The 13546-nt window shown below is 21.7% G+C and overlaps 1 protein-coding gene across 1 annotated transcript in view; it reads right to left on the bottom strand.

Annotated features, from left to right (window-relative positions):
* Positions 1 to 13546, bottom strand: part of LOC122719046 (insulin gene enhancer protein ISL-1) — a 60456-nt gene that overhangs the window by 11089 nt on the left and 35821 nt on the right. The window contains exon 2 of the mRNA XM_043944571.1: positions 2386 to 2572. Coding sequence (XP_043800506.1) covers positions 2386 to 2572 — 187 coding nt within the window. The remainder of the gene's footprint in view (positions 1 to 2385; positions 2573 to 13546) is intronic.

The following is a 13546-nucleotide window of genomic DNA, read 5'->3' as shown; positions in this document are numbered from 1 at the left end:
AAACGGAATTTTTTAACTTTTACTCATAGTATCGATCAATAATTTTTTTATTTTTGAAAACTTCATTCATTTCAGATTATGTTTCTGCATCATTAAATCACGAAAAATATGGTTTATATTTTTTATATCTAGATATTCATACCAATTTCTAAATTTAAATTAAAATTATTGACTTTTAATAATTCATTCTTTTCTATTTCAATTTTTAAAAAAATATTTTAGAAAAATAAAATAATCACATCAATATGTCAGAATAATTTCATAGCATTTTTGTTTAACTTCAAATATGATATAATTATACCTACTTAATAGTTAACTTTATTTATTTTTCTTCATATTCATATTAATTATATTAAATAAGCATACAAGATTGTTATAGATATGAAAATTTTTACTATAAATATATATATACTATAAAATATATATACTATAAATATAGGTAATAAAATTTCTATGTTATCAAATATTCCAAAACATTCTCTTTTACCTGTACGAATAAAACGATTTCTATTGCGATAGAAAATACAAAATTGACAACATTCTCGAATGCACGCGATATAGGTAATTCTTCTCAATTTGCATATAATAATTAACAACTTCTAAAAAGTATATTGTTCATGAAATAAACGATAGATTATGAAAAAGAAATTAAAATCACAACAATACGTAACGATTCGAATAAAGATACATTTGTATATTTTTCTCTTTTATATTGAAAGCAGTAAAATTTGCTTGTTTATACTGTTAACGTAACTTCAAGTTAAGAATTTCGTCGTGAAATGAAAGACGAATTCTGCGTTCAATTCCGCAAGTTCGATTCAACCACGTGTGAAGCATACTTTTTGTTACGAATGCATTTCTCCGCACGCAGACGGCAGAAGCTGCTCCGTATATGTTAGATAAAAATACTCCACGAAGAAACGTTTTGTCAGTTTTTATTTTCTGTACTTCTTCTTTTTTTTTTTCCATTCGACGCGTTGCATTTTTTTTTCTATTTTTATTTCTCTTCAATCTCGCCGTTTGCAAATTGAGAAGAATTACCTATATCGCGTGCATTCGAGAATGTTGTCAATTTTGTATTTTCTATCGCAATAGAAATCGTTTTATTCGTACAGGTAAAAGAGAATGTTTTGGAATATTTGATAACATAGAAATTTTATTACCTATATTTATAGTATATATATTTTATAGTATATATATATTTATAGTAAAAATTTTCATATCTATAACAATCTTGTATGCTTATTTAATATTATTGAATCAAAATTATTTTATTTTATGAAAAGTAATAATAAAGATATTAATAAAAATTCAAAACTGGAGAAAATGTTATTACAATTATTCCAAGATTTACAATCAATTATTTACAATTTCAATTTTAGAAAATCAAAAGATTTATGGAATTATTACAGTAATCATACTAACAATATAGATAATATGTGAAAATGAAATACCTGTGTTCATACTAAGTTTTTTTTACTAAATTAAAGATTATTTTATATGACGATATATATATTATTTTTTAAAAATTTCTTCATATGTCTAATTCTTATATTCAATTCATTGCATGTATTATGTCTATATTTTCATATGGTAAAAAGTAATATTGATTACTGAATATTTCTTATTCGTAATATTTTTAATTGAAGCTGTTAGTATTATTATCGTCATCAATAATACTTTTCAACTTATATTACTAATTTTTATTAATAAAATGTATAAAGTTATATTATATTTAAAAAGATCAGATTAGAGATTAGAAAAAAAGATGAGTACATGTTTGTAAAAAAAATGATTATGAATTATAAATTTTAAAATATAATTTAAAATAATTTTCAATAATTTAAATAAAAATTGTAAAATCATAATTTAATTTTAAAATATTAATGAAAAATTACTTTCGGACATAGAAAAATTATTTTTTTCTATAGATATATTTATCGATATTATTAAAATATAGATATATATTTTAATTACAATTTTTTATTGTATAATATGAAAAAGTTGATTTTGACTATTTATTAAGTTATTTTTTTTTAACATGTTACTTTCGATCTTCGATTATTTTAAATATTAATATAATTAATATTATAATAATATAATTGAATATTATTATAATTATTATTATAATTATAATTATTTATGTGTATATATATATATATATATAATACATTTAAATAAACATTACAATTCTAGTATTGATTGTATAATGGCACATTGGGATCTTTCATTATTTCAATAGAATACTTATTTTCATTATTGTATTCCGAAATTCTTTAGATATAAAATTTTTTTTTTAATGATGCATAGTACAAATATGTAAGGCATGCCAAACCTAAATATGTCGTTGCAAAGTTAATAATAGATTATTAAATAATTTTTTACCTGACATAATCTCGCTTGCAATAAGTTTTTCCATCTCGTACGAAGCAGGTACAGTGCTCGTCCAAAAATTGCTGACATTCCGCACATTTCAAACAAGCAGCGTGCCATTCCAGATTCGGTGCCACTCGCAAAATCCATTGATCATGAATTCGACCACCACATCCTACGCAATGCGAACTTGTGCTTTCTGTAAAAAGAGAAATCTTTTTTAAATATCCATTATTTTTTTTTACCATGCAATTAAATAAAGAAGTATATAAGCAAATATATGTATCAGAAAAATATGACGATACGTGAATGCAATATTTTTACTTATATACTTGTATAGAAATATTAAAATAATAGTAATATGTGAAATTTCTATTTAAATATTTTAGAATCTATATCTAAATTTTATTCAATAAATTGTTGCATTAAGAAATATTTATTATTATTATTATTTTACATATTTATTATTATTTTATGATTTATATAAAATTCAATGGAAGTTGAATTTGCTTTCTTTGCATTTTTATTTTCGTGTATTTATCTTTTCTTTAAATAATAGTGGAAGTAATATGGAAGTGGAAATTTTTTAATATGTATTTTCTTTTGCTTGTAATTTTTATTAAAATTATTTGAAAATAAGATTCCAAATTTTGTTCGTTTATAAATGCTCGTGATCATTTCATAATTGATTTTAATTAAAAATTGTAAGAAATGATTAGAGAAATAGTTACTTAATAAATGCTATAATTTTAATGGAATTTCATGAATTTATATTTGTACCTTAATTTTATTTTAAATTAATCTCTACGAATAATTTAACATTAATTAAATATTTAATCAACACGACCAAAACTGTTTCATAAAATAATAACAAATTTAATAAACAATACTGTTATATAATCAAATTTATTGTAATATCTCATCTCATATTCCTGGACCAATTTCATTTTATGTGGAATTCATTCTCTGGAGAAATTACTTGACGCTTAATTTTAACTTTATTTTCATTTTTCGCTATCAAGTTAGATTTAATCAAATTAAGTAACTATATAAGATATTTCATTTAAGATTATCATGGAAATTTAAAAAATTTATAAAAATTCTATTTTAATAGTCATATTATATCTATTCATTATTATTTAATTCCCTTCTTTTTTAATTGCATTTAATGTAATTTCGTATCAATCATATAAATGTGATTATTATAAATGTTGATAAAAGTATCGAAGTTTAAAAAAAAGAGAAAAGGAATTAATATTGAAGCTTATTATATAATGTAGTACATGTATATATTACTTACAATTATTGCAATATAGAATGTCATAGATAATATTACGTTTTCAAATTAAAAACACGTTATAGCTATAAATTTCTATCTAAAATCAATAAATTCTAATGATAATAATTAAAATACATTGATTTTTAAATAACCAGAATTATACTGCTTATAAAAAATAATGAAATATCAATTAAGAATATAGATAAATAATTATTATCTTTCATATATTAATGGATACTTGTTTAATGTTTCAATTATAAAGATTATCCATTAATTATATATTAACTTCATATCAGATTATCAATCATAAATAATCATAATCTGATCATATTGATTAAGCGTAACATTATTTCGTTTATTCTTTCCATAAAATATTTGCTATGTTTATCCGTTTTTATTTATGAAGAGATAAGATTGAAATTAAATCTTATAGAGTATGAAAAAAATATATTCATCTATGTGGAAAATTGTACAATTAGCGAATTCCTCAATATCAGAAATGATTATAATTGCAATTTAATAAGATATTTTAAATTGAATATATTTATAATTATTTAAAACACGTTAAGATTTTATTGACAATTTAAATAGAAGGAAGTACTAATTATTTATCTATTTAGATAAAAGATTTGATAAATTAATTATATTATTGAATATAAGAACAAATGAAATTTTAATTAATCGTTAATAAATTTTAATTTAATGATAATTGCTGTAATCAAACTTAATTGAAGGTTATCTTATTGGATTCCAATAATAATATTATTGGACAATAATAATATTGGACAATATTATTATTAATATTTAAATTTAAATTTAAATTTAATTCTAATAAGATTAAATTTAATTCTGAAAAATGAGCAAAAGTAAAAATTAATAAAAAGAATTGTTAATTTCTTTATAAATATTATGATAATAATATTATTAAATTTTTAATTTTTTCAATTTTTAAAATTAATTTATCAATAATTATTCGAAATTTTTAAATTATTTATGAGTTTATTTAAAAATTTTTAATATAAATTTTAAAGGAATTATGATTTTCAATTTTTCTGATTGCAATTCGATAGTTCTACCGCCATTTATTTTTATCGCAAACAATTGTTCATAAATTACATAAGCACAATCTAGACACAAATACGTTGAAATCTTTTAAAACATATATTATAGAAATGATTTTATGAACGAACATATATTGTTGAATAAATATACTTGCAAGTAAAGCGTCTACGCAAAACAATCTTCCTCTACTTTCTTTTCATTGTTGCGATACAGAAAATGCGTAGGTTGATGCCATGTCATTTTACTCGTCAATGTAGACATTTCTTCGTGAAAATTATAGTCATCTTTTGTTTCGATGAGTGAAATACATATAAAAAGCGGACAAATCGTGATTTCGCCGAAAGAATATTGATAACTTTTAACACGCAAAGGAGAACAAAAGAATATCAAGAATCTTATTGCTTGTTTGATCTTATTTATCCTCATGATTTTCAAATGGCGACGGGATGAATGATGAAAATAAAAATAAATTCTTTGTATGAAAAAAATTTCAAATCGTGATTGTATCCTTTATTTATAATTTCTTTTTTAATATAAAATATCGGAATGAACTTACTAAACTTATTTATTTTTATAGTTATTTTATTCAATAATTATAATTATTAAAAACATAAATTCGCAAATATTTATTATGTAATATATTTTTACTGTTGGTTTTAAATTATAATAGAATTATTTTTATAATAAAAAAATAAATAAACATTTATTAAATATTCAATAATATTTTTTCAATTTTTATTTGATTTCCGAAATATTTTTCTATATTTAATGTTTTTTTTTATTATATACTAAAACTGTAAACAATAAATATTATATAATATTTATATAATTTAAAATTATATTAATATAATCTTATATAATAAATATTTGCAACTTTTTATTTTAAAAAGTAGTTATTTATTGATGAAAATAAACATAATTCTGCATAATGAGCACACAATTCTGCGAGCCATTGTATAAAAATATTAAATCTGTATCATATTAATTAATACATACAAAAAAACAAAAAGTCTGAAAAATTTTACGTATTGATTGTAAATATGCGAAATTTTGCTATCAACTTAAAGACCCAAATTATCAAAGAAAAATACAACTGCTGTTAGCTTTTAGCCAAATTTCTATTCTCCTTTCATCCACAAATATTTACCAAAATACAGAAGCATACCGGCTCATTCAAACATCCTAAAAGCACTCGGTATATATATCATGAAACTGAATTCACTCGGATCGGAAGAAAGATGGTAGCAATCATCGAGAAAGAGGAAAAGCAAAAAGGGAGCTGGGTCGAAAAGAACAGGCGTAAATACAACGGCACACGATTGCAACAGTGGCTGACTCTGTCGATCTATCTATCTGAAATTGGTGGATGTGCTGGGGCGCGTTTGCGCGCTAGAAATGTAGCTCGCGAAAGAAATCCCACCGAGCAAGGGTGGGAAATGGCATAGAGGGGAATAGTGAACGCAGAAGGACGAACAGGGGACGAAGCTGGGCGGTGCAGTTTCACCTCGGTAGCTCGAAACTCCGCCCAGATTTCTCTGGATGAAACCATCGAGTCGGCGCGCAACTTCTTTTCTTTCGAGTACCGCGAAACCTAACCCATATTATGCACACGTGAGACTCGTTTCTTCTTCATATTACGCTCGTTCTACTCAAAACGACGTTGCGTTATCGGTGAACGTGGCGAGATATTCGATAATAAATTTTGGTCCATCATTCTGCATCATTCCCTTTCACTCGATACTAAATGGCTGTCGTAATATTATTTCATCGTGTTCTTTTGTTCGATTTTTTAACTCGTTTCGATGATAAAATTCAATTATTTTGTTTTCTTTCTTTCTTTTTTTCGTTTCTGGAATTTAAATGTTTGTGTCGGGAAATAATTAAGGTAGATAGAAATTATAAAGTTACAAATCGTTATTCCGATCTTAAAATTTATGATATAATTTAATTTATTTTCATTTTTGCCGATTTTGCCTTTTTTTTTAATATTATTGGCAATTATTTAAAAAGCGGGTTAGCGGGTTTTGATTTCGATGATTATTTAATATGTTGAAATTTTAAAAACTATTAATTTTAAAAAATTTTAAATAATGCTTTTTGTATACAACTGCCGATTTTAGTTTTCGAATATTTGCAAAAAAATTATTATTATTATACGGTAATTTTTTATATTACAATTTCATATATATATATTTATATATATAATATTTATATATATATATATATATATATATATATATATATATATATATATTTATTTTTGATAACTTGATATTAGTATGCGATCACTATTTATATAAACTGATTATATAAACACGATAGCTGTTCAAAATGTATTAGATGATCTAATCATATTTCGTATTCATCTACAGAAAAGTTCAATGAAGAATCCGTAAAATGTGAAAATAAACTATAAAATAATTTTTGGGCAATTAAAATTATAATAATCAAATGAAAAGTTAACAATGATAATTAGAGAAAATGGGAGACTCTAATACAATTAATAAAAATTAGAACGAAATCACGATTTCATGTATGATAATATTTTTTAAAAATTATTATTTATTTATAAAAATTATTATAATTTTTTTATAAATTAATGAATGAAAGCTTAAATAAAAGTAAGTGTTGTATGAATAGTAAATTTTGGTGTTTAAAATGTTAAATTGGATATCGCAAAGTTATTTAATATAATTCATTGTTATTTTAATATTAATTTCATTGATATTATTTTGATATTATTTATTCACATAATCTATTACATAAATAAGATGGTGAATTTGTTATCTCTTATAATTTATTCACTTTATAATTAATGTATTTCAAAAGTTATTCAAAGATATTCATTATAATGCCATGAAATTATATTAAAATATCAAACAGACAGAGTTTGAGTTTGATCAGACGAAGTTGCTTTGTTATTTATGAAATGTACGATATGAAAGAAATCTCATATAAATATAAAATTATATTAAAAATCTTTCTTTAAAAAAACTGGATGTTTCAAAATAATGAAATAAATTTTGCATTCGTAAAACTCGATGAGTTGGATTATTCACATATCAATTGTATTCATTAAATTAGAATCATCTTATCTAAAAAATTGACAAAATCACTTATAATTTGTTTTTCATTTATTATTAATTATATTTTCATATATTATTAATTATATTTTAATTATATTATTAATTATTTTTCATTATCTATTAATTATATTTATATTAATTTTTTTTATATATAATTTTGTTGCTATAAAATTATTATAATAAAATGTTATTTTTTTATATAGGTAATAAAAAAGTTTTTATTTATTTTTGCTGCCCATATCCTAAATATCTATTCTAAATAAAAAATCTATTCAAATTGTTACAATCGACCATTTTTTATTCCTCTATCTATATATATTATTTAATAATTAATGAACAAAATAAAAAAATAAAAACTTGTTATTAAAAGATGACATATATGAAGTGCACATGATGTCAAAAAGAAAATAATTAAAAGAAATCATTCTTTCGTATTCTAATATTTTAAATGTATATTTCTAATATTTTAAAAATAATATCTATAATTATAGAAATAATTATAAAAATTGTAGTTACAATCAAATAAGAAATGTTGAGCTATGAATTTTTATTATTATTTTTATTATTTATTTTTATTATCATATATGATCGTATTAAGATATATCTACTTATGTGTTTACTATTTATTCTCCAGAAGTTTTAAAATATTTATATAGCAGCTCAAATATAATATTAAGAAATGTATTCATTATGATAGTTTATTTATGATTTTTTTTTGTAGATTCATAAATTATTTGATAAAATTGCAATAAATAGAAATTTGACTTCAATATTATGAAAGTGTGAATATACGATAGATATCTATTTATTAAAAAAACTTTAGAATATTGTTTTTTATCTTTTTAAATTATATAAATTATTTAAATATATTCTTTATATTGCAATTTTTTTATTTATAAATTAAATAACTTTTCTTAAGATAAAATTACCATATCTATTAAAATTTATTAATATTTATATTCTAAAAAATTTATTCGAAAAAATATTAAATTTTTATATTTTATTATTAAATAATCGCATAATTGATAATAATATCTTTTATATATGATATAGGTATAATGTATAAATTATATGAAAAAAAATTATATCAAAAATAAATTTATATATTTAAACTGTTAATTTTTTGCAATTATATATTTTTATTCATTTGATTGTTAACTTTTTGCAATTATATATATTTTTATTTGCATTTCATGAAGCATTTAATGTATTTATAATAAATTGAATAGAATAATATGGTGTTTTTATGAAACAAGCTTTACAACAAGTTTATCAATCACCTCGCTTTCGTCAAGTGTGCACACAAACTTAAAACGAAGTCTGTAATTTACGTTATCTTTTGATAATTTTAAGTACAATATGCAATCTATTATGCACAAGTATACATGATAAAAACTGTACTTGTAGTCCATGATATGGCCTCTTTCTTTTATAATAATAGGTTGAAACGGCAACTAAAACCTTGCATTTTGATAAACAGAAATTTTAATATTTGTAAAAACTATTAATAAAATCCTATTTTATTTTTTTTTGCTTTTTAAAATAAGATTTAATAATATATCTATGTATAATAAAAATTTGATGCTGCGCGAATAGTGGATAATACATTTATATAGAAATCCATAATTTAAAAAAAAATAATAAAAATATTAATACAATATCATTAATCAATATCAATCTATAATATCTTAAAAACACGAATTTTTATTAAATACAAATTTTGATTTAATTTTGATATTCGTTTATCAGCATATATCTAAAAAAGAAACTAAAAGTCAGAAAACCTAAAGAAATTTCTTCTTAATAAATTAATGTACACAAATAGTATTTTAAACAAAAGAAAAGAAGAAGCGGGAAGAAACAAGATCGGTTGGAGCAACGATCATCGTTAAAATCGTGTATACGATTAGAAAGGAGGAGAAAAATATGGAGAACGATCGCGATACTGTAAGTTTTACGACGAGAACGAGGCGTCTTACTTGGCTTCCGATTTCACGAAATTTTACTTCGAAACTGGTAAAAACACGGGCCTCTCGGAACGTTTCCTAACCGGTTGGAAAATAAGAAGAACATCCACACTGTACACGATAGCGCGGATAAGCTTACAGATGAGCTTTCTTTCTTTTTGCTCTATCCTCGCGCATACGGCCAGATGTAAATACGTACGGAAAAGGGTTGAGATTTACGGCCACCCTGAAGGACCTCAACTGAGTGTGGATAAGATTTAAGAAGAGAAAAAAGAAACAGCAAAAGAGAAAGATATAGGTATAAGTAAGAATATAAATATAAGCAAGTAAGTATCATCTAGTCGACGGTAAATATCTAAATTAAAATAACAAAATGTAAATTAGTAGTTGAGAGGAAATATAATTATCGTATTTAAATTTTCGTTTCTTAACATTGAATAAATTTTGATAAAAAAAATAACATTTTCATAATTTTTTTTAAACTTATATGTAAAATTTAAAATTTAATTCTTAAAAATAATGAAATTGTTAATTTGATAATATCAGTTTCAAATTATAAATTTCAAAATTATAAAATAAAGCTTATTTTTTATTATTATTCAATAATAAATAAATATATTTATATTAAAAAATATTATATTAAAAATATAATATTAAAAAAAATTTTTGTTGCCTTATTTGAAAAACTCTTTTCATTTAAATATAAATGTCTAATAAAAAATTTTTAAAAGATTCGCATTGTTAAAGAAATACTTAATTTTCTAAAATAAAATAACACTGAAAACACAAAAGTAAAATTTATAATATTTATATCACAAATTCTGTGATATACACTGCGTACAGTGTGTTATTATTCGTAAAAGGTAAAAGAATTCTTATTCTTCTTTGAAAAATAAATGGAAAAGGAAAATAAATTTTTTCTTCAAATGAAGAATTTCAGAGCTTTGTTTTTTGAATAAATCAAGTTTAAAAATTTTTCACAAATGAAATTCGCTAAATTCTTGAAAATTAAATATTTGAGAAAATAAAAATTGGACATATATATAATTAAGCACTCAAGAATTAGCAAATTTTCAAATTTAATTTTTTCGAAAAATAATTTTCGAAAAAAATTTATTTATTTTTTTTATTTTCATATATAGAATTAATGTTTTAACGATTATTTCTTTACGATATTTTTAATTTATTCAATAATAGTTTATATCTAATCAAAAAAAAATCAATTTCATTTATACTTGAAAATATTTCAAAACTTGATTTACTCGAAAACAAAATCTCAAATAAAAAAAATTTATTCTTTTTTTCGAGAGGAATCATTCTCTGAAATATATACTCACTTTTTGAAATAAAAAGATGGATACTTAATTATTATAATATATATATATATATATAATAACTTATAACTATATAATATAATATATATATTGTTTAAAGAAATATAAAAACAAATTGTATTTTTTAAAATTATAATTTTTCATAACTGAACAAACTTTAAAATTAATGCTATATATATTATTATAAAATTAGAGAAACATAGAATATCTATCAGATTTTTTTCATCTGATCACAGAAATAATCCACGTGATCCATAATAATGCAGCAAAATACAAAATAACTTGAGAAACGACTTCCAGAGAACATAAAAATCGATCATTTCTACCGGATCTTGATTCTACAAGTTAGGTACATACATGAAGCTCGCGACCACCATGAAGATCCAGGAGGCTGTGAATAAGGTCAGAACGAGGAGTTGGAGAAGAAGGGAAAGCGGAAAGAGGACAGAAGTCGCAGAGGTAGAGGCAAGGGCAAGTTCGGTCAGGATCAAAGAGATTTGAAAGAGAAGAGAGTGTCGGTGGCGTCCCATTAGCTCCCAGAGACGACAACCAGCTCGTATCTTCGAGAACTTGCTGTGCACCGATACACCGATGCACCGAACGTTGCAACGATCTCTCTTTCTCTCTCTGTTTTTTTTACATAAATGTGGAATGTTCAGATTTACGATGCTTGTTTGCGATGATGAATTCACCAGCAATATTGTAATCCCCAATATTTACTTGCTACATTGTTGTCTTATGTAACGAATAGGTGCGGTTCTTTCTTGAATTTTCTGTTTTACTCTTTGCATGATCATTTTTTTAAACGATACTGTTTTATTTATAATTTTGTAAATGATATAAAAATAAATACATTTTAGTTAGATATTTACATATAGTATTTACATACATAGTTATATATTCATATTAATATTTGAAAATACGCTATCTTTGAATTTATTATATGTGTATATTAGATATTATATGACAATTCTACAAACTTATACTAACAATTCTTAATTCTACAAATAATATATATATATATTTAATAATATATATATATATATATATATTTTTTAATGTATTGAATCGAAAATGTCATGAATTCAATTGACTACATTGAGGATTTTGATTACTTTGCTAATTAAGATTCTACAATACTTACAATTCTTTCTACATGAAGAAAAGACAATTATTCAAATAAAGTTGAAAAAATATAAAACAAAAAAAAATGAATAAGTTTATTCGATAAATATATATAAAGATAATATAATATAGTAATATTAGATAATATTTTATAATTTATATTTTATGAATATCATAGAAATATATATTCTTCTTTTAACAATAAAATAATAATTAAATAATATGTCAAATTACAAGAGTGCATAATATTATGAGTAATAAAAATAAATAGAAACTAAGATTAACATGTTTAATCTGAAAGAAATTGAAATTCTCTTCTTTACTAAAAACTATTCATACAATTTTTCATTTTACTCTATTGCTCAATATAAGCATTTATATACGACCAACGTTTTAAATTCAAATCGAACAACCTTTGCGATGTTCGAGTAAACTTAACGCGTAAGACGGAAACTTTTCGTATGTTTTGAAAGTCTTATCGACCAACTCGTTGAGAAAGTAAATAAAGAGTTTGCCAATTACTATTCGCATAGGAAACTCATCTATGGGAAAATTAAAATTGTATTTCGAACAAGTTTATAATGTATGTGGTAATAATGAATACTTAATTAAATCTTGTGTTATTGCTCAAAATATATAATTTCGGGAAACTATGAATAATGTATTCGTGCGATTTTAATTTGAATTTAGTTAAGAAAATATTTTTTGATTTTTTTTTTATATTTATATTATTGTTTATTATATTATATTATTATCTTATTGTTATTATCACAATTTATCAATAATATTTTATATTTTTTTTTTACATTTGATGTGAATATTTGAAAACAATATTGGTGAGATTTTGTAATTGAAAAAAAAATTAATCTTCCTGCAATATTTTTCTATATTAAATTTTTGTTTATTAAACTTTCTTTAATCAAAAATTACGAAAAATTAGAAAGTAGAATATAATTAACATATTATTATTCTATCTAATAATTAATCTAATTTAAAAAAGAATAAATACATACTATTCTACAATTATATATATACTATATACTATATAATAATATATACTATATAAATACATATAATTTCATTTTCATATAGATATTCTATTTTATTTCAGCCTAAAATCTGATAATATCCATTACCCACACATGAAGTTCTTTAGAAAAAATTTAATACTTATACTTCAACTTGATATAAAATAATTAATTATTTATATTTATTATAATTATATTTATTATATTTATTATTTATATTTTATTTATATACTATATATTAATTTTCTAACGTAATGTAACGTAATGTAACGTAATGTCTAACGTAACGTAA

The sequence above is a fragment of the Apis laboriosa genome, unplaced genomic scaffold (genome assembly GCF_014066325.1).
Source record: "Apis laboriosa isolate Shangri-la unplaced genomic scaffold, ASM1406632v1 scaffold69_cov144, whole genome shotgun sequence".
NCBI classification, from domain to species: Eukaryota; Metazoa; Arthropoda; class Insecta; order Hymenoptera; family Apidae; genus Apis; species Apis laboriosa.
The sequence above is the reverse complement of the archived record's forward strand: the minus strand, read 5'-3'. Positions and strand labels throughout refer to the sequence as shown.